We start from the raw sequence: 20,489 nt of genomic DNA, 5'->3' as shown, positions 1-20,489 counted from the left end.
AAACAGCAGTCTGTCTTTCTGTCCTTGTATATGCAGGCTGAGTGTCTCTAAGGCAAGGTCTGAAATACTCCAAAATCTGAAACTTTGGTGCCAATGTGATTCTACACGTGCAACCTCCACTCGATGCTCATCCAAAATGCTTAGGCCAGGACGGGTTCCCATTCTGGGAATTTGTTCTGATTTTGGAACATATTCACATGAATTCTGAGATTATATTAAGGATGGAACTCGAGTTTCAGCAAGAAACTCATTCTTATTTCATATGCGTCTTGCGCACAGTGCCAGACAGCAATGTTACGTGATATTTTAAATGCCTCTGCATTCTGACTGCAATCCATCACTAGAAGTCAAGCGGCCTTGATCGGAGAAGCTTTCTTCTAATTTGGCATGTTCCCATGGAGTTCACGTTCTTATCTCGGCGTATTTTTGGGTTACTTGGCAGTGGGCGTGCGCATGGTTAGTTCTTAAACAGACAAGCAGATCAAGAGTGCGTTACTTGATTATGGAAATCTCGTTTTCTTCTCAAGTACCTGGTGACATGTGTGATCTGTGCTTCCTGTGGCAGTGGCACCACGTGCATTCGGGGGCTCTGCACCTAACGTCTAGTGCCCCAAGCTTTGTCTGTGTTTCCTGGAAATGTTTTATTCATTAGGGAGTTACCACATGGAAATTATCTCCTGACTGCTTAACAAGCTGTACTAAAATGAACTTCCTTGTTAAAAAAAGACAACAAGTCAGACCAAACCACGGTGCAAGGATGGAATGACTTTAAAAACAGGAAGGGACACCCCTTGATCCGGGAGTCAGTTCCCAGTAAGCAGAGCTTTCTTCCCAAAAATATCTGTTAGAAGCCAGAATCGCACACCCTTTTATTTCCCAGCTTTATATTTCTTCAAAGCATTTATTACAATTTAACATACTTGTTTATTATCGTTTTTCTTCCACCAGATTGTAGGTAACATGATAACGGGGATTTATTTGATGCAGTCTCTAGACCTCGAGAACCATGCCCAACATAGAGGCAGAAATTTTGAAATAGCTTCCAGTTCATATGTAAGAAAGCATTTCTGTCCACATTCTGAGTACTCACTGCAGATGACATGATGAGCATTTGCTATATATTATTTCATACTCTTTTCAGACTGCTCATGGATCTAGGAAGGGCATTTTAGAGAGACTGAGCAAGGCCTTCTATGGCAGATGCAAGGTGGAGTAGCCTCTCCCCTTGTACTCACTACTGCACATGATCCATAGCTTCAGGCTTGTGTTCTGATCACTGGAGTTCAGGGAATCTTTTATGTTTATGAAACAATAGCATATACAGGTTTGTGATTTCCAGTCACATTTAATGTGTTATTTTTTCCCTCAGGACACTAAAAAAAAATCTAAGATTTACTGTTTTTTATTTTAGTGGAAAATGTCAATATAAATAAACTTCTTGCTCTAAATCTCAATGATCTAAAATATTCCATTTTGTGCATTCATTGTATAGGGTACTGTGTTATATAAGAATATTTTCATCTAAGGATATATGTGTCACACCTCCTCCAACATGGCAACACCTACTAATCCTTCCCAAACAGTCCCACTAGCTGGTGACCAAGCACTAAAAAGTATGTGTTTATGAATGGCATTCTCATTGAAGCTGCCACATTCCTCCATAGTTTCTTCTCTTCCCTCTTTCCTGCCTCTTTCATTTTGTTAGTGGACTATGTACCCTTAGATCAGTGGTTCTCAACCTGTGAGTCATGACTCCATTGGAGATCAAACAACCTTTAACAGGGTTCACCTAAGACCACTGGAAAACACAGATATTTACATTATGATTCATAACAGTAGCAAAATTAGTTATGAAAATGATTTTATGGTTGGGGGCCACCACAACATGAGGAGCTGTATTAAAGGGTCACAGTATTAGGAAGTTTAAAAACTCCTGCCTTAGGTCTTCATATCATATATACATATGCAAATCTATAAATCTATATAGAATATAGTGATCATGTTAGAAAGGAAATGATACTTGTCTCTTTGGGATTAGCTTAATCGGCTTAATAAGATTATCTCTAGTTTCATCCATTTTCTGCAAAATGGCATAGCTTTATTCCTCTTTAACACTGAATAAAACTCCTTTGTGTATGTGTGCAAACCACATTTTCTTCATCTGCTCCTCTGTGTTGGGGATGTCAAGTCCTGTGGGTAGGTTATCCCATCTAATTACCATAGTAACTCTGCAAAGCAGATAATATTTCTTCTTTGCACAAAGGGAGTAAGGACATGCTGATAGGTTAAGTGACTTCCTCAAAGCCACACTGCTGAGGAATAGCATAGCTGAGACTTGAACACATAATAGTGAGTTCCATTGCTCATTTGCTGGTCTACAACTCTGTGCTGTTTTGTCAGAATTTCTCAGTGGGGAGTTTTATACACAACTAGAAGCAAAGACTAGTACAATCAAAGTCATTACTGGGAATTTATGATGAAAGGAAATGAGCTCAGGAAGCTCTGCCCACGTGTAGATGGCTATGTGCATGTACAGGTGGCACATTTTTTATTTTTATTTGTTGAAACAGGGTTTCTCTGTGTAGATTTGGGTGTCTTAGAACTCACTTTGTAGGCCAGACTGCCCTTGAACTCAAAGAGATCCACCTGTCTCTGCCTTCAGAGTGCTAGGATTAAAGGTGTGCGCCACTACCCTCGGGCCAGGTTTTAGGGGGGAAAGTTAAACCAAAGAGCTTTCTGGGAAGGGGAGGAACATGGAGGAGGGGCTTGGAAGCACCTTGTTTGAAGGGAAGGCAAAGGGCAGTGTGAGTATGATATACTGTTAGGATGTGGTACCTAGTTGGGTACCAGAAGAAGGAACCGTCTTACTCTTCATTGGCAAGCAGCTCCTTATAAGCTTGGATCCTGGGGAAGAGCGCATAAGAATATATCCCAGTTTTTTTCCTTCACTCTCCTTGGCCCAACTTATTTCACCTCTCTGCCTCATTTGCCTTGTCTGTGAAAGTGATATAATCCCACTTCCTTCAAAGTATTGATGTCAGAATTCATCGAGGCAAGCAGCATAAATGCCTAGTCAACAAAAGCCGTTATCAGTGTTATTGATAATTGTAGCTTCACAGCACAAAAGCAGAAATGTCAAAGCAGTTGATTAAGTTGGTTAGTGTACTGAACCATCAGCTCCAGCGCCCGTGTCCTTAGCAACAGGATCACCACTCTGTCAATAGCTACATGATTTCTCATAGGGCGACAGACAGAGCTAATGGAATCCATCTCTCTCACAGCTTGTCTCGCCTGTGCTATCACCTCATGCATCTGGAATCTGAATGACTTATCCCCAGACCGTTTGCTGGCCTCTTGCCAGCAACCTTTCAGGAGAGGAGTAACCTCCAAGCTGAACTCCCCTGCTGCTGCTACTCTTGTTAGTGTAGGAAGCTCTCCTTGAAGCAGCCAGAGGACTCTTGTCGTAGCCATGCAATCAACTCCTACCTCGCTAAGCATCTTCCAATCGGCCTTTTCCTTTTGAGAATTCGGACCAGAATCCTAGTACCTCCCCGTGGCCTGCCAGGTTCTAGAGGATCTTCACCTGTATTTTCTTTTTCTCCTACCTCATCCACCTTTACTGCCTCTCATTGCAGTCATGATGGAATTCTTTCTGGCTCCAGAAATTCTAAGCTGACTCTTACTCCAAGGTCCTTGCATATGGTTTTCTACTACATATCTGAATGGATGCCTTCTCATTTCTCAACTGTTTAACTGAGCTTCCCAGAGGGACTTTGTCCCCGGTTACTTTTTACCATCCTGGTTTTACTATACTAAGGGTACCACTACCATGAAACTACCCTAAGATTATGCGTTCCTTCAATTAAGTCCATTTTCATGGAGCCCCTACCCTTTAAAGCAATTTTTTTTTTTTTGCTGTGTCTTCACTTCCAGGATTATGTCATAAAGCAGTTTTTACTTTGCCACCAAGAACTTGTGTTCAATGAGAGTCACACTAGCAGGAAGTCCAGACCCATATTCAATATTTGTGGATTAAAGTTTCTCTGCCCCTCAGGGAGTATACTTTTAAACTCATGTTCCTGAGGGTTAGTCATTAGTGACATAGGAAAACAAAATAGTAGAGCCATAGCAATGAGTGTAGCTATTTCAGACTGCAGAGGAGACCGTCAGAGAATAGGTGAAGAGGCAATGACGGTGTTACCTCTGCCAATATTTGACAGTCCATCACTGTCCCCTCATTCCTCTTTCCCTGCAATGCATTCTTTCTATCCTTTACTTTCTTAGGTTATCTATCTATCTATCTATCTATCTATCTATCTATCTATCTATCCATCTATTATCTATCTATCTATCTATCTATCTATCTATCTATGCATCTATCTATCTATCTATCTATCCATCTATCATCTATCATCTATCTATCTATCTATCTATCTATCTATCTATCTCTCTATCTATCGACAGGGTCTCTGTACCCAGGCTAGCATAGAATTTACTATGTAAACATGGATGCTAATCATTAGGCCTCAGCTTCCTGATTGCTGTAATTATAAGTGTGAGCCACGACACCTGATCTTCCTGAGATATTTTTTAAGTGGCTGGACATACATTTTGTTTGCTTGTTTGTTTTTTGGATTTTTAAAATTACTTTTCAATTGTGTTGTTTATTTTTTTTCCTGTTAAAGTTTTAGAGTTCTTAATATATTCTAAATATTAACCTCATCAGATATAAAATTTTAATTTCTATCTCATTTCTTTTGTTGTTGTTGTTGTTTGTTTGTTTGTTTGTTTTTTGTCTTGTTTTAGTTTTGTTTCTGTTTTTTGAGACAGGGCTTCTCTGTGTCCTGGCTGTCCCAGATGATCAGCCTCAAATTCACAGAGATTTGCTGCCTCTGCCTCCCAAGTGCCAGAATTAAAGGCATGTGCTACCAAACCTAGTCCCGAGCAATGGTCTGTATTTTCTTCTAATTTTGAGTTTGTTTTGTTCTTTCATGTTTAGGTACTTGAGATGCATCAATAGGTTGTTTAATTTAAATATTTTTATATTTAAATAGATATTTATATCATATGTATGATTATGCCATAAACTTATATATATATAGACACAAAAACATATGTATACATATAAGCAAGTATATATATTAGAGCTGTGGTTCTCAGTCTTCCTAATGCTGCAACCCTTTAATATAGTTCCCCATGTGGTGGTGACCCCCACTCATAAAATTTTCTTGCCACTTCATAACTGTAATTTTGATACTATTGTGAATCTTAGTGTAAAAGTTTCACTGCCACTTACCTGATATGTGACCCCTCCCCAAAGGGTCTAAGCACACAGGTTCAGAACATTGCCTCATAGTTATGTTATGCTTCCATTTTCACTTTTTAAAAAAAGAATTTTGATTTCTTCAATGAATTGTTAATTCATAGCACCTGGGTAATTGACTGTGGAATTTTAAACATGTGAGTGTTTTTGTTGTTAATATTTAGCTTTATTCCACTGTAATCAATAATATTTTAAACTAGTTAAAATTTGCTTTGGGACCTAATATATAATTTATTCTAGGGAATGTTCCATGAGCTGCAGTAAAACAGTGTGGTGCAGCTGTTCCATAAATGTTATATAAACAATTTATAAATAAAGGTGATGTGTAGTGTAGTTTAATGTCAGTGTTTATTTATTGGAACTTTTGTCATTATCATCTGTCCATTGATACAGGTGGGGAGCTGGGTTCTCACTGCTGTGTTATTGTAATCTGTATCTGCCTTCAGACCTCATGTTTGCTTTATATAATTAAGAGCTATATAAACATGGAAAATTATTGCTCTTCTATGCAGTTGGTCCTATGCTCATTCTTCAGTGACATTTACTGTATGTGGTTCTTATAGTTTTTTGTCTTATTTATTTATTTTCCTTTGTAAGAATAAATACATATGTTTGCTTATGTTTTCTGTTTATGTGGAGGGGATAGGGAATGGTAGAAGCAAGAGGGGAAAAGGAAAAGATTGTGTTTGTTTATTTTGAGACTGAGGTTTTTTTGTTTTGTTTGAGATAGAGTTGCTCTCTGTAGCCCTTGTTGACCTGTATACCAGGCTAGCCTCAAACTCAGACATATGCATGCACAATAAATGCAAACATAAAAGATAAAATCATATATATGCCACCACATACATCAGAGACCAAGCCTTGATGCATATCCCAGGCTGACCTGGAACTCACTTGTCTTCAAACTTGCTATTTTCCTGCAAGATTTTTTAGTGCAGGAACCATAGGCATGAAACACAACGCCTGGATTGTGTAGCATGTTTTTCTGTTTTTTATATTTAGCATGTCTTTTTTCACTGGTGAAATTATTTTCTTGTCCATACCATATTACTAAGTATTGTTTCTAATCTATTCTTCTGGTTTGTATCTTATAGGAGGGGGGCTGAACCTAGTGCCTAGTGCATATCAAAGTATTATCCTGCCATAGTCACACTTCCAGGCTTAGGATGTATCTTTACTTGGGAAAATAATTGTGTTTACATTTGAAGCTACTGTAGATATGTATGAAGCAGGCACCCCAATTGTGGTACTCACTCCTTCCATGACAATTTCCTGTGATCAGGTATAGTATGTGGTCACTGTAGTCCCATGGAAACTGCAAGCCTTGCCCTGGGAGAAGTGTGTGCTCATCTATGGTACAATGGGCAGGCAGTGGCAGTGAAACTGTGGAACAGGGTCTCAGTCCAGAAGTGCAATGGGAATTGGTAATATTGGAAGCCTTAGTTCCCTGCCTTGCTCCTAGGATCAATACAAGTCTGAATGGTCACAGAGGACAAAAAGAGCTGGTGTGGAGAAAAGAAGAGGCCCTGTCTGAGTGAATGAAGCCCCAGATGAGTGTGTATTCTTGATATGGGTAAGGCCATATCAAGCACCTAATGCCTCAGGCACATGGGATCAGCAAAGCCATCCCTCCTGGTTCAAGTGTGGATATTGATAGTATGTGCACGTTCACTATGCTTCTCCCCCCTGGATATTTACAACCTTGAAGTCTGCATCTTGATAGAGGTTGCTACCACTGAGGCTAGTTAAATGTGTGCCCCATAATAGTACATAATAACCACATCTCCTTGTTTTACTGTGTGTAATGACCCCACCTCTCTGTCCAACTATGAATAAATATGCTGATCTTTGAGGGTGCTACAGTTTGTCTTTTAGAGAGATACCCACACCATCTCACTTCTCTGTATGTCTGTTTGTCTGCCCTTTAGTCATTCCCTCCCTTCCACAATAAGGTCAAGTTCCAGGAGCTATGAAAGGATAAAGCAATCTGGTTTCTTGGTTGTTCATCTTGATTAAGCCATTATCATCTGTGCTGAAGCTCCTATTTGCAACTGTGAGGGTTCAGAACAGTCTCTCTAGGATTAAATTCAGTTTCTGATATCTGAACCAAATGTGCCGGTGTTAGGTTCTCTGAAACTGGAGTTAGAGGCAGATCCTAGCTGCCTGAAGTTGGTGGTGAGAACGAACCCTGGGTCCTCTGTAAGAGAAGTTTGTACTCTTAACTACTTATCCATCTCTCCAGCTTCAAGAATAATTCCCTTTCTGATTTTTAAAATTTATAATAAAAAAAGTCATAAAGGGGTTTAGAAGATGGTAGTGGTAAATGTGTACCATATTTAAGCAGCAGATCAGAAACTGCTAATCCAGTGAGTATCCTGACCATTGACTCCAAAACATCAAAGTTGCATTTTCCCAGATGGCCATATGGTATGGCCAGAGGGCATATCATCTCCTTCCCCTATATGCCCACCCCTAGAGCTGTCTCCCTGGTCCAGGAGTAGTACAAGATGCTGGGCTTCTAGCCCCTGGTGCTCTCTGCCTACTTGAACTTGTATTCCCATTTCCAGAGTGCACTCCACTCCTGCAATCAGAACATGGATTCTTCCTTCTCTGAGGAGCTGCCTTGAGGAGACTAGCAGGACCTCAATGGATTTCAAAGGCTGAGAAACTCAGCAGGTTTCAGGATCTAAAAACCAACACCATGGACAACCAGATGGCTAAAGGCCAGCATAAGAACATAATCAACAAAAACCAGGGCAACATGGATCCACCAGAAACCCCAAAATACACTGTATATTCTAACACAGTTGAAACACTGGGAAATTACCTTAAAGCTATACTTATGGTGTTGTTTGAGACATTTAAAGAGGAAACAAATAGATCCCTGAAGAAAATGGAGGAAAATACAATAAAATTGGTGAATGAAATAAATGAAATGGTTCAAGACCTGAAAATGGGAATAGAATCAATAAAGAAAACACAAACTGGAAAAAACCTGTAGATGGAAAACTTGGAGAAGAAAACAGGAACCACAGAGGTAAGCACCACCAACAGAATAACAGAGATAGAGGAGAGAATCTTAGGTGTAGATGATACAATTGAAGAAATTGATTCACCTATCAAAGAAAATACTAAATTGAAAAAAAATTCCTGCCACCAAACATCCAAGAACTCAGGTATCCTATGAAAAGACTAAACCTAAGGATAATAGGAATAGATAAAAAAGAAGATTCCAGGCTTCAAGGACCAAAAAATATTTTAAAGACAACCATAGAAGAAAATATCCCCAACCTGAAGAAAGAGATACCTTTAAACATACAAGATGGTTACAGAATACTTAATAGACTAGACCAGAAAAGAAATTCTTCCTACCACATAATATTCAAAACACTAGACCTACAGGACAAAGAAAAATATTAAAAGCAGTGAGAGAAAAGGCTAAGTAACATGTAAAGGCAAACCTATCAGAATCACACCTAACATCTCAACAGAGACTTTGGAAACCAGAAGGATCTGGGCAGGAGCCATGCAGACACTAAGGGAGCATACCTGTCAGCCCAGACTACTATACCCAGCAAAGCTTTCAATCAGTATAGAGGGAGAAAACAAGGTGCTCCATGTCAAAACCAAATTTAATTAATATCTATGTACGAACTAAGCCCTACAGAAGCTACTAGAAGGGAAACTCCAATCCAATAAGACCAACTACACCCCAGAAAACACAGAATAACAGCAAAAGCAGAAGAAGGCAAGCACACAAACACACTATCACTTCCAACACCACAATAAAAGGAACTAATAACCATTGGTTACTAATATCTATCTACATCAATGGACTCAAGTCTGTAATAAAAAGACACAGGCTAATAGAATGGTTGTGTAAACAAGACCTAACATTCTGCTGCATACAAGAAACACACCTCAGCCACAAAGATAAATATTAACTTAGAGTAAAAGGGTGGAAAAAGGTTTTCCAAGCAAATGGACCTAAGAAGCAAGCTGAAGTAGCCATCCTAATATCTGATAAAATAGACTTTCAAACAAAATTAATCCAAAGAGATAGGGAAGGGCTGTTCATTCTCATCAACAAAAATTCCACCAAGAGGACATCTCAAACCTGAACATCTATCTATGCCCCAAATACAAGGGCACCCACATTTGTAAAAAGAAACATTATTAAACCTTAAATCACACATCGATCTACACACATTAATAGTGAAAGACTTTAACATTCACCAGTGGACAGATCATTAAAACAGAAATTAAATAGAGAAATAATAAAACTAACAAATGGACCAACAGATGTCTAAAGAACTTTTCACCCAAACACAAAAGAATATACTTTCTTCTCAGCACCACACAAACTTTCTCCAAAATTTACCATACAGTCAGTCATAGAACAAGAAGACTGAAACAACCCCTTTCATCTTATCAGATCACCAGGGATTAAAACTGGAGCTCAACAACAACAGAAACAAAAATGAAGCCTACAGATTCATGGAAACTGAACAATTCTTTACTCAATGACCACTGGGTCAGGGATGAAATAAAGAAAGAAATTAAAGACATTCTAGAATTCACTGAAAATGAGGGCACAACATACTCAAAGTTATAGGACACAATGAAAGTAGTGCTAAGAGGACATTTCATAGCACTAAATGCTTTTTATAAAGAAATTGGAGATTTCTCATACTGACAACTTAACAGCACACCTGAAAGCTCTAGAACAAAAAGAAACAAGCACATGCAAGAGGAGTAGATGACAGGAAATCATCAAACTCAGGCATGAAATCAATAAATTAGAAACAAAGAGAACAATACAAATAATCAATGAAACCAAGAGCTGGTTCTTTGGGAAAAAAATCAACAAGCTAGACAAACCTTTAGCCAGTCTAACTATAAGGCACAGACCCAAAGAAGATAATGACCTAAAGGGCAATGATTAAATCTCACCTAGAAGGGGACATAGAATAGATGGAGGTAGTGGATGAGGAGAGGGAAGAAGGTAGAAGAGGGCACATAAAGAAAAGTAAGGGTGGAGATCAGACCTTGGGGAAAGAGGGGGTGGGGACTGAAAGACAGTATATGGGAGGCAGGCAAGAAGGCTGCAGAGAAAAGAGGAATGGTGGATAGGAGCATCTCTGAGACAAGCTGCAGACCTAAGTCAGGGCAAGCTCCTGGCAAGACATAAGGGGCACTCTAGCAGAGACTCCTAGTAGCAGGGGCCATAGAAACCAAAGAGGATTCCCTCTAACTAGACACATCTCCTAGCAGAGGGAGGAGAACACCAACCCATCCACAAAAACTTCATCCCAAAATTAACCCTGCAGACAAGATGTGCAGGGATAAATATAAAACAGATATAGCTGAGATTGAGGGAAGTTCCAACCAATGTCTGGCTTAATCCAAGACCCACCCCATAGGAGAGAGCCAACCCCTGACACTATTTATGATAGTCTGCTTTGCTTGCAGACAGGAGCCTTGTGGAGTTGTCCTCTGAGAGGGTCCACCTAGCAGAATTTGGAAACAAATGTGACTCACAGCCAAGCTTTGGGCAATGTGTAGGGAGTCTTGTGGAAAAGTGAGGGGAAGGAAAAAAGGGTCCTGGAAGAGATAGGTGCTCTACAAGAAGAAAAAGAGAGCCAACTAACCAGGACCAAGTGAGGCGTGCAGAGATTGAAGAATCACATAAGAACCATGCATGGACTGGACTTAGGTCCCCTCAGGCTTCATGTGGAGAAGGGACTTTATCTGACCTGGACTCTATGGCTGGCTCTTTGGTCACTTCCCCCTGGTGGGGCTGCCTTGCCAGGCCACAGGGGACAAGGACATGCTCAGTCCTGATGCAACTTGATGACCTGGAGTGGATTAGAAGTGGGGCTCTGCTTTTCTGAGAAATAGGGGAGGGGGAGGGAGGAGAGGGAAGGAGGGAGAGACTGGGAGGTGAGGAGAGATGGGCTATAACCTGGAAGTAAATAAATATTTTTTTTAAAAGTCATGTTTCTAAATTTCTAACTTTATTAAATACTTGAGTACTGTCTATCCACTAAAAACTGCATGTATGACAAACCAAATCGACACATTTGTGGAAAGTTTATTTTTTTGATTGGGAAAATCATAATTGACTGCTCACCCCCCTCCTCCCCCGCCACCTTCTTGTACCTAGGGACTTGTACTCAGTACACTGTGGTTAATTAATCAGAGTTTAGGTAAATTGTTTGCTATTTTGTTACTTTCTTATTATAATGTGAGACAGCTGCAAAGTCCCCAAGTCCCTGTTTTCTTAGCATTATTTATGGATCCTCTGCACAGGTGTTTTTATAAAAGGCATTTGAATTGACTGTTTGTAAGAATTAATGAATACTGTTCACAAAAGGCTCTAACATACATTATTATCAGCATTGCTACTGTTAATAGTGTGTTTTCGAGATAGTCTTGCTGTGGAGCTTGAGCTTGAGGTAAACCCCTATGTAGCCTAGGCTGGCTGCAAACTTTTAGTAATTGTCTTGCCTCAGCCTCCAGAGTGCTGGGAGCATAAGCTTGAGCCTATAATTATTTGCAAATTCGATTATTTTTAGAAATAAATTATTATAGGAATATGTCTATTTAAAAAAAGATCGTATTGCCCATTATATAATGATCAAATGGAGGAATGAAAGAATATCAAAGAAAAGCTAACAGTAAATCTATTGAGGAGGGGGATGTTAGATGAGAAAATATCTTCTTGTCCCATTACTACTTAAGAGAACCCAATGGGATGAGCCAGGACTGTGGTTGAATGGGCTAGGATTTCTAATGACAGATTCACATTAGGCAAGATTCATGCCAGCTAAAGAACATAGCTGTGAATTCTGATGATCTGCAAGTGAATTGACATTCCTATGAATAAACTAGTCTCAGCTGGGGATTGAAGTTCCAAGGGACAGAATTCTCAGTGCCAGAAAACCACATAAGCCTTGGCTTTCTGATAAACAACTCCGATTTGCCTTTCCAGACCCCTGATACTAACAAGAGATTTCCTGAGTCTACTGAGAATTATGGACCTCTTATAGACTTGTTCCAAGGGTATGAATGTACATTTATCTCAGATTGATAATAGCTGGTTTCTGGGATCTATGGGCTCTCCTTTAGCATTTTGAACTAGGCCATAGCGTCAGCCCTTAGCATGTAGGCAAGCTGTATGTTAACCCCGCTTCTCTCAGCAGCTTTTTACTTGCTCAAGCTTTAGCCACCAGGCCTGAAGGGAACTTAAGATATAAATATAGTTAAGGTAGAGTTTTTTTTGAGTGTGAATCTCTTCCAATGACAGGGGTTTTCCGTTTTAAAATCTGTTCCTTTTAGCATCTTTCATTGTGATTGCAAAACATTTGAGATAGACTCCCTCTCCCTCTCCCTCTCCCTCCCTCCCTCCCTCCCTCTCTCTCTCTGTCTCTCTCTCTGTCTCTCTCTCTCTGTCTCTCTCTCTCTGTCTCTCTCTCTCTCTCTCTCTCTCTCTCTCTGTCTCTCTCTCTCTCTCTCTCTCTCTCTCTCTCTCTCTCTCTCTCACACTGCTTTCTGTGTCCACAGATTTCATATCATTGTATTCAGTCAACTGTGGACAGGAAGTGTTAGAAAAAAGCTGTGTCAGGACTTAACTCTTACAGATTTTCCCTTTAAACAACAGTTTAATAACCACCCAGAGTTCCAGTCTATTTAAGAGACTGTAAGCAACCTACAGACAACTTAAAATATAAGGGGAGAATGTGTGTAGACTGGGTGTAAATATGACACCATTTTATATAAGGGCTTGAGCATCTGCAGAGTTTGGTACCCACAGGGCATCAGGATTCATGCTATGTGCATTGCCAGATGCTGATTCAGCTAGCACTTAGACTAGAAGAACTGTGAGAAATGGATTCCTGGTTTTTACAAGGCATCCTATGTGGTACTCTTTTACAGTATGAGATATACCACTAGAGAACTTGGTTTTGTGTAAGGTTGGGAGCTTTCTGGAAAGATAATACCCAATTTTCAGAGCCAAGATTAGTCCATATTACAACTGACATGGATAAATAATTTGTGACTGACTGACATATGTCGTTATCCCAAAAGGAAATTACAACTCAATTTCTAATTCAGCAGAATGGTGGTGTATACTTGGCGTCACAGAGATAACTTCTTAGAGCAGACCTGTTTCCTCAGAGCTCTTAACCAGCCCTACTTGTACTTTCAGTCTCAGATGGGCTCCATTTGGGTCTCTGTGGCAGGTGTGAAGGGACTTGAAAGTACAAGAAGAGGCAGTGTGACTTACCATGGCAGGCCAGACAAGGTAAACTTCACAGCCATGCTAATAGGTATGGGCTTTAGGGACACATAGCTTCTGTACTAACTTGGCTGAAGCAGGAAAAAAAGCGTATTCCATAGCCCTTCCTTCTGGGGCCTCATTAGTGAAGGAGGATGTGTGAGCCAGCCAAAGCCAGCCTCTCCGAGAAGCAGGTTAATTGAGGTGGTTGGACAGCCTGAGAGCAGAAACAAGCAGATAACTTGGAGTAAAATGTCAGTAGATCTATCTGAGAGAGATCCCATTGACAAGTCTGTTGTCCACCACAGCAAGTTGACCTTGGCTTCTTCCTCTACTAGGTAGGGATAATAATACATCTGTCATAGTGTTGGGAGGACTGGAGGAGGCTCTGTACCTGGGAGTACTTGCTATATTGACATGTACAAAAGCTAATTTACTCTGTCTATTTTCTGTTGAGTTTACTTCAAGAAAGACTAAAGATTAAAAAAAAAAAAACCCAAACCCAAAACCAAAACCAAAATCAAAACAAAACCAACAATAACAGGTGGAGGAAAAAATGTATGTCCTGATGTCTGTTTACTCTCCATTACACAAAGTAGAGAAATCAGTCTTTTAAAGCAAAGAACCAGCACACATGCTGGAAGTTAAAAAGAGTAGAAAGAAATGGCTCTTTGGGGAGGGGGTGGGGAAGCACCACTGAGGAGGCAGAAAAGGGAGTCAACATGTGTAGGAAGAAAGGCATTTTGGGTTGAAGTTCCAATAAGCCAAGCAAGGGAGATGGTATAGGAAGGATAGAGCGAAACTCGAGAGTGAGTCGTGAGAAATCCTCATCCTGTGGGTTTAGTACATGAGAGTGCCGAGGAGGCCGAAGCTACTCTGAAGAAGCTACCCCTGAAGCAGGCAGGGACCTGATTTGGCAGGAAGGCAGGCCAGGAAAGGCAGCAGAGCAAGGAAGTCACACAACTGAAGGAAAGTGAAATTGACTGCAGGAAAGGAAAGACGGGATTCCAGAAATGCACATTCATTCAAGTCAGTTATTTTAAACCAGGGAGAAGGAAACTACGGGCATGTATTGGGATTTCAGGTTACTTCTGAAAGGGAGTGTAGAATAGACTACTTTTCGATAATGATCCACACATAGTTCTTGCGAATGAAAGTTCCTTGAAGCACTAGGCTACTTTGAGCCTTGTGCCATCCCAGGGCAGAGCTCGTTAGTGCTTTGCCAGTGCAGTTAAATGACTTCTCCCCTGGGGAGAGTGTATCATTTCTGGCAACACCGTGGGAAGCCTGAGAATGCAAGCTGCATAGCAATGAGGGCAAGGCTTCTTCCAACTGTTCATGGCACAATGGGACCGTGTAAGCTCAGTATAATCCCAATACTGGTTTCAGAATAAAAGATTTCACAGATTAGGAATCATTAGCTACATGGATATAATATATGTTAAATATAAATATATTTATAGGTGGTTTTGATAAGAGCATGGCATCAATTCTATGCTGAACATTTGAAACTCATAAAGTGCTATCACAAGGTAACTATTAATATTTCTCCTTATATCTTTGCAATCTAATGTCTTAAAACAATAAGCAACACACGTATGTATTTCTGTGCATAAAGACATCTGCTTTTGTGTACAGGCATCTTGTTGTGTATATTTATAGAGGTTACAATTTTTATAAAATCTCACAAGTATTTTCCCATCCCTACCTGTTGCTATGTATATACTCATACTGTACTAAAGCATGCCTAGTTTTTTGGTGTTTAATTTTGTTCCCTTTGAAGTAGATGAGGCACAGACTACTCCTCACAGCTTGTATTTTGATGTTCAGAAAAACTAGGCATCAGGAAGAATCTTATATAAACTTTTCATATTAATTTTTCTGTATAATAGTACTTTTCCACAGTGTATATGTATGTGGTATCTTTATGTAAATTACTTCTTGATCTAGTAAAGGTTCCCATTACTCAGGGTCCTGCTGCATTTAATATAGAAACTTTGGCACTTACTTCCACATTTAGACTCTAGTTGTGCCCAAGTCCCTCAAATGAGAGAAGCCTTGTTTTCTTCTGTGTGCTACCCTGCAAGCCTTATATCTCCTGGGGTGAGGGGATGAATAAGTGCTCTAATGAATAAACAGCTTCAGGCACATGTCCTGCTCCCAACAATGCTATCCATGTGAAGGCTGGCTGTTATTAAAACAGATCTTTTCTTCCCACTGTGCCAGCTGTCTCTTTTCATGCGACTGAACCTCAATCTCTTGGGTTTCTTTCTTTTCTCCAGCAAAGGTGATTTTATTTAAGATGTTAGCTAAATATAACAAAAGAAAGTTAATGTCGTTTCAGAGAGGAGTCAGCACAGCTGTTCGTTCCCTTCTGAGAGGGCTCCTCCCCCTAGAGGTAAATGAACATTTGTCTAGATGACAATGCGGGGTGGGGGGTGGGGTGGGGGGGGGAGTGGGTGGGTGGGTGGGGTGATACTTTCTTTAGGATTTTCAGCTGAAGCTGGGGACAACACCATTGATAGATTTTGCATGGGCAGGCATTAAACTATTTTGGGGGTCAATTTTTGGCTTGGTTGATTTCTGGTGTTGCTACAACTTGTGGCTGCATTGCTGACACTTGCAGCTAAAATTCTGAAGTGTAGGCAGCACTGCTCCCTTGTTAATCAGTGTGCTTAACACAAGGGCTAATGATGTGATATGCAGCCCTACCACAACTGTTAAGCCATATGGCACGTACTTGCTGTTATTTATAGAGCAGGCATTTATGCTTTGAGTTTTCTGAACTACCAAGTAACATAGGAAAGAATGCTGCAAAACTCCTTTGGAGAGAAAACTGTGCCAGCTTTTTAATTCTAATCTGACTTTCTTCAGAATGGCTTATTAAGAGTGGAATGGTATATGTGTGAAATCGTTATTTGAATATAATTGGAGCAAATATGCTCCCTGTGCTTGTGACAACGTAGAGCGGGAAGGAAATGTACATATGTGAAAATAAAGCTTTGCCACCATGTTTTCCAAGAAACATCTGGGTTCTAACCAGAAGTTTTATATTAAAAGATGCTGCAGAGCTGGAGAGATGGCTTAGTGGTGAAAAGCACTTGCTTGTCTTACAAAGAACACAGGTTTGGTTCCTAGCATGTCCAGGGTGGCTCAGATCTACCTATAACTCTAGTTTTAGGGGAATTTGACAGCTTCTTCTGGGCCTCTGGGGGTACCTCATACACATGGTGACAAATATATGTAGGCAAGTACTCATTCATACACATAACCAAAAAGATGGTGTGAATGACACTTGTTTGGCTTTTGTTTTTGTAAATGGTTAAAAGCAAGGCAAATACCACAGCTTTGAAAATTTAGAGTATCATATTTTGAAAACCATATATAGCGATAGTTATGTTAATAATGATGAGGTCTGCTATGCAGCGGCCTTCTGTGTTCTTGGTGACACTGCCAGATCTGATGCAAACAGAGGCTGGCCCATGGAGGTAGTAGAAATGACACTGTGCAATTAAAGGGAAAGATATTTTACTCATGGCTAGTGACATATGGGCTATGCTCCTGATGTCATATACAGACCCATCTGTGGATAGATACATTATTTGTCATTATGAAGGTGACCATACAAGAGGCTTGTTTAGCACCCCCCATTCATAAGCTGGTATTAGAAATATTCCGTAGACAGGACATGGGTGAAGTCACACAGTACAACTGTCCATAACGAGTCCTAGGTGCTCCTAAGCTAAGTACCTCACTTGCTTCTCTGTGCAGCAGATATTCTCACTTGAAGGCTTAATTTGGTCCTGAACTTTACTAAAGCTAGGGGACTACTAGCAGTTTCTAGGGACAGCTTTGATTCGCTCAACTGACTGGAGATGGTAGTGACCTCTACCCTACACAGAGGTCAGTGTTGTGAACATACATTCTGTAATGGACTAGATATTTTGATATCCTCATCAACAAATAATTATCCAGTCACAAGTGTTAATATTGTTATGTTGATAAGCACAACTCTGGAATAAGTTTTGGAAAGGGCTGTAAGAGGGCGATGTGGGCTGCAGGGGATTTCTCTTTATATAGCATTGAGTTTCTTTTGAAGCAAATGTTACCCAGATATTTAACGAGTATCTGAAAGCTGGTAGTTAGTTAGTCTTCAGTGCATGCCCTTATATCTTCGTCTTGTTCAGACTAGGCATTTGCTGAGTGCTTTAAATTGATTACTTTATTAATTCGGTTAAATAACACTTTAAGCTGAAGAAAGGTATTTGTGTATTTCAGAAAATGGGAGAAGACAGTCCCAAAGCTCAATTTTTATGTGAACATCTTTTGAATATTTAGAATCAAATCAGTCAGTGTCTTATGTTTTTATCCAGAAGATGGAAACCAAACCTTTTTCTGTACCAGGGAAGGGGCCAGGAAACAGATATGTTGTTAGTGATATTTCAACACCGTAGATTTAAAAGAATTGACAAATAGAATGATCCGGAGCCTGGTTATTATAGATGGAATGAGCTCGTTAATCATGCAGAGTGCTTCCTGCTGTGCAGCAGTGTGAGGGATGGCAGGCATCACAGTATGAAAAAATGTAACTTCTCCATTCCAGTCCCATATCTGTGGGGACGTGATATCAAAGGAATGCAATCCTGCTATACCTTCTAAGATGCTCTTGTGCTAGCTGGGGCTAGCTTCTTATCTATGAGACTAATTTCTTTGTTTCAGGTGGTTATGTGAAGCTGCTTGTACAGAGGCTTTGCTGCCCCTGACCACCTTCTATCTTTGTCTAAGAATGTGAACTTGGCACCAGTGGCTGGAACACAGTACATTGTGCAGGGTGTGCTAGTGTCTGACAGAAGACCAGTGCCACTGTACAGTATGATCTTGATCCAATAAATGCTTACTTTTCAAATCAACTTAGGTTGTATTTGAAGTATATTGCACATACCAAGTTATTTATGTGTTATGGGTACTTCTGTTTTATGATCAGAGAAATCTAGGCACAGGGAGGTAACAGTCTGGTATTAAACGAGCTGAGCCTGTCTTTGAACCATGAGTTCATGCGGGTGTCATATGCAGTTCCTATGAGCTAATGTGTGGCAGCATAGCATTCTTGAATGCAGGCTTTGGATATGTCTAAATGTAGGCTCCACTAATTAATGGTGATGTAGTTAAGGCTTCAGTTTAAAAAAGAATAGAAAGGCTATAACACCAGTGTGCCTGTGAATACTGTTGACTTTCATCATCTATGGTTGTTACGTTCTATGAATGCTGAACTACAAAACAATGAGCGATTGTTCCTAGGAGCAATGTGAGGTAGGGTCCTGTGAGCTAGTGATCACCACCTTTTTATCCTACTAATCAATCCATAACATTACACCATTTATTTCTTTTTAAGTAACGTCCTTGTGTGTGTATTATTAACTCATTAACATTGGACTCATCATCAAGGGTATTATAGCTCATACTTGAATGGGAGGTTTTCCTTAGATATAGGACATCCTTCTTATGACTGAGACACTAGAAATTCAGCCCTATTTGGGGGATGTTTTAATCAGGAAAATCATCAGGAAGGGTCATACACATGAAGCTCACAGGGCACTTGTTTCTGTGAAGGTTGTGATAATAAAAGGACACTTGGTGTGATTGATGCCTTGTTGGCCTCGGCCATGGGGCTTTGTGTTACAGTGTTTGAGTCTTCCTTCAGTCTGTGTCTTAGAAAGACTATAAACATTACAAAGATTGACTCTGGAGTTGTGTATAAGCTCAGGAAGTTGATGAGTTCTCACATGTAGAATCCATGAATGACTGAGGATTGACCTTGTGTATCCACAGATCTGTAAGAATATGTTGTATATCGTAACTGTGGAGGAAGCATTCAATCAGTGGCAGCTGTTCCTGATATTCTAAGTAAAGGGTTTAACTCTGAATTTTACTTTGGTATATTTAAAATATATCTTTAGGGATTACAAACAAAATTCAACAAATTTATTTTTGTAGGGCAACATTTCTCTTTAACCCCATGAAGAGTTATGTGTTGTTATAAGTTAGTGGTGCATAAGAAACACACTTTAAAGGGTAAGTGTTTGAATACTTGATGATGACTATTTGATGGTTTGGCTTTGGCTGTGACTTAGGCTTAACACATATCAGCAGTTTCCTACTGTTACTAAGTAAACTCTAGTTGAAGAAAAGGATGCCAACAGTCAAATCCCTTGTCCTTTTCATGAGTCTCTGCTTCCTTCCTGTGGATGGAGAAGGTTCTGATCCAGAGGAGGTGGCTATTGGAAGCAGTTTACATTTAGACTAAGCCACCTTGCCTTATTATCTAAGGCTAGAATGAGTACATTACAGAGGATGTGCCAAGGGCTGAGAAGAGACTGAGAAGTTCAGGCACCATCTTTCCTAATATGAGATACTCCCTGCCTTATGTTCTTAGTTTTAGTTAGGTATTTCCTAGCCCCTCATTGTTAGCAGAGGACATGGCCTGGATAAATAGTGTTAGGAAGCCAAGTGTGGTACCCAAAACTACAGGCAGCATCAGCATCACCAAGGCACACAGATTCCAAGCCAGACCTCCATCATCAGAAATTTTGTGGGGAGAGCCTGGATCTTGGTAGAGAGCCTGTTGGAGCCACATGCCAGATAATTCTGAATATGGCTAAGTGAGGTTGAGAGTCACTTCCCTGGCCTGGATTCTCCACTGAAATCATGAGTGCTCGTGACCACCTGGGATGCTGCAGGCTGCTGATTCCTGTGTCATACACATTCAGTACTGCTTTTGTGACTATTAAAATGTGTGTGAGTTTGTCCAGATTGTCAGGGCTCTAATACTTCTGTTTGAACACTACTTCATGTTTGGCTTCTGGGGATTTCTGAAACCTGCTCATG

At 40.1% G+C, this 20,489-nt stretch overlaps 1 protein-coding gene across 4 annotated transcripts in view; it reads left to right on the top strand.

Annotated features, from left to right (window-relative positions):
• LOC311588477 (uncharacterized protein) overlaps window positions 1-20,489 on the top strand; it is a 170,875-nt gene that overhangs the window by 41,635 nt on the left and 108,751 nt on the right. The window contains exons 1-2 of one of the 4 annotated variants that reach the window (XM_084766152.1): window positions 15,050-15,136; window positions 17,428-17,507. The exons of 2 other annotated variants lie outside the window; for them this stretch is intronic. In XM_084766152.1, the coding sequence (XP_084622278.1) occupies window positions 17,480-17,507 (28 nt within the window). In that variant the 5' untranslated portion in view covers window positions 15,050-15,136; window positions 17,428-17,479. Of the gene's footprint in view, window positions 1-7,890; window positions 11,296-15,049; window positions 15,137-17,427; window positions 17,508-20,489 lie in introns of those variants that run through there. One more of the 4 variants, XR_014776215.1, reaches the window with a different exon arrangement.

Source organism: Acomys minous (assembly GCF_964271855.1).
Source record: "Acomys minous genome assembly, chromosome: 17".
Taxonomy (NCBI): domain Eukaryota; kingdom Metazoa; phylum Chordata; class Mammalia; order Rodentia; family Muridae; genus Acomys; species Acomys minous.
Note: the sequence above shows the minus strand (reverse complement) of the source record. Positions and strands in the feature narration are given on the sequence as shown.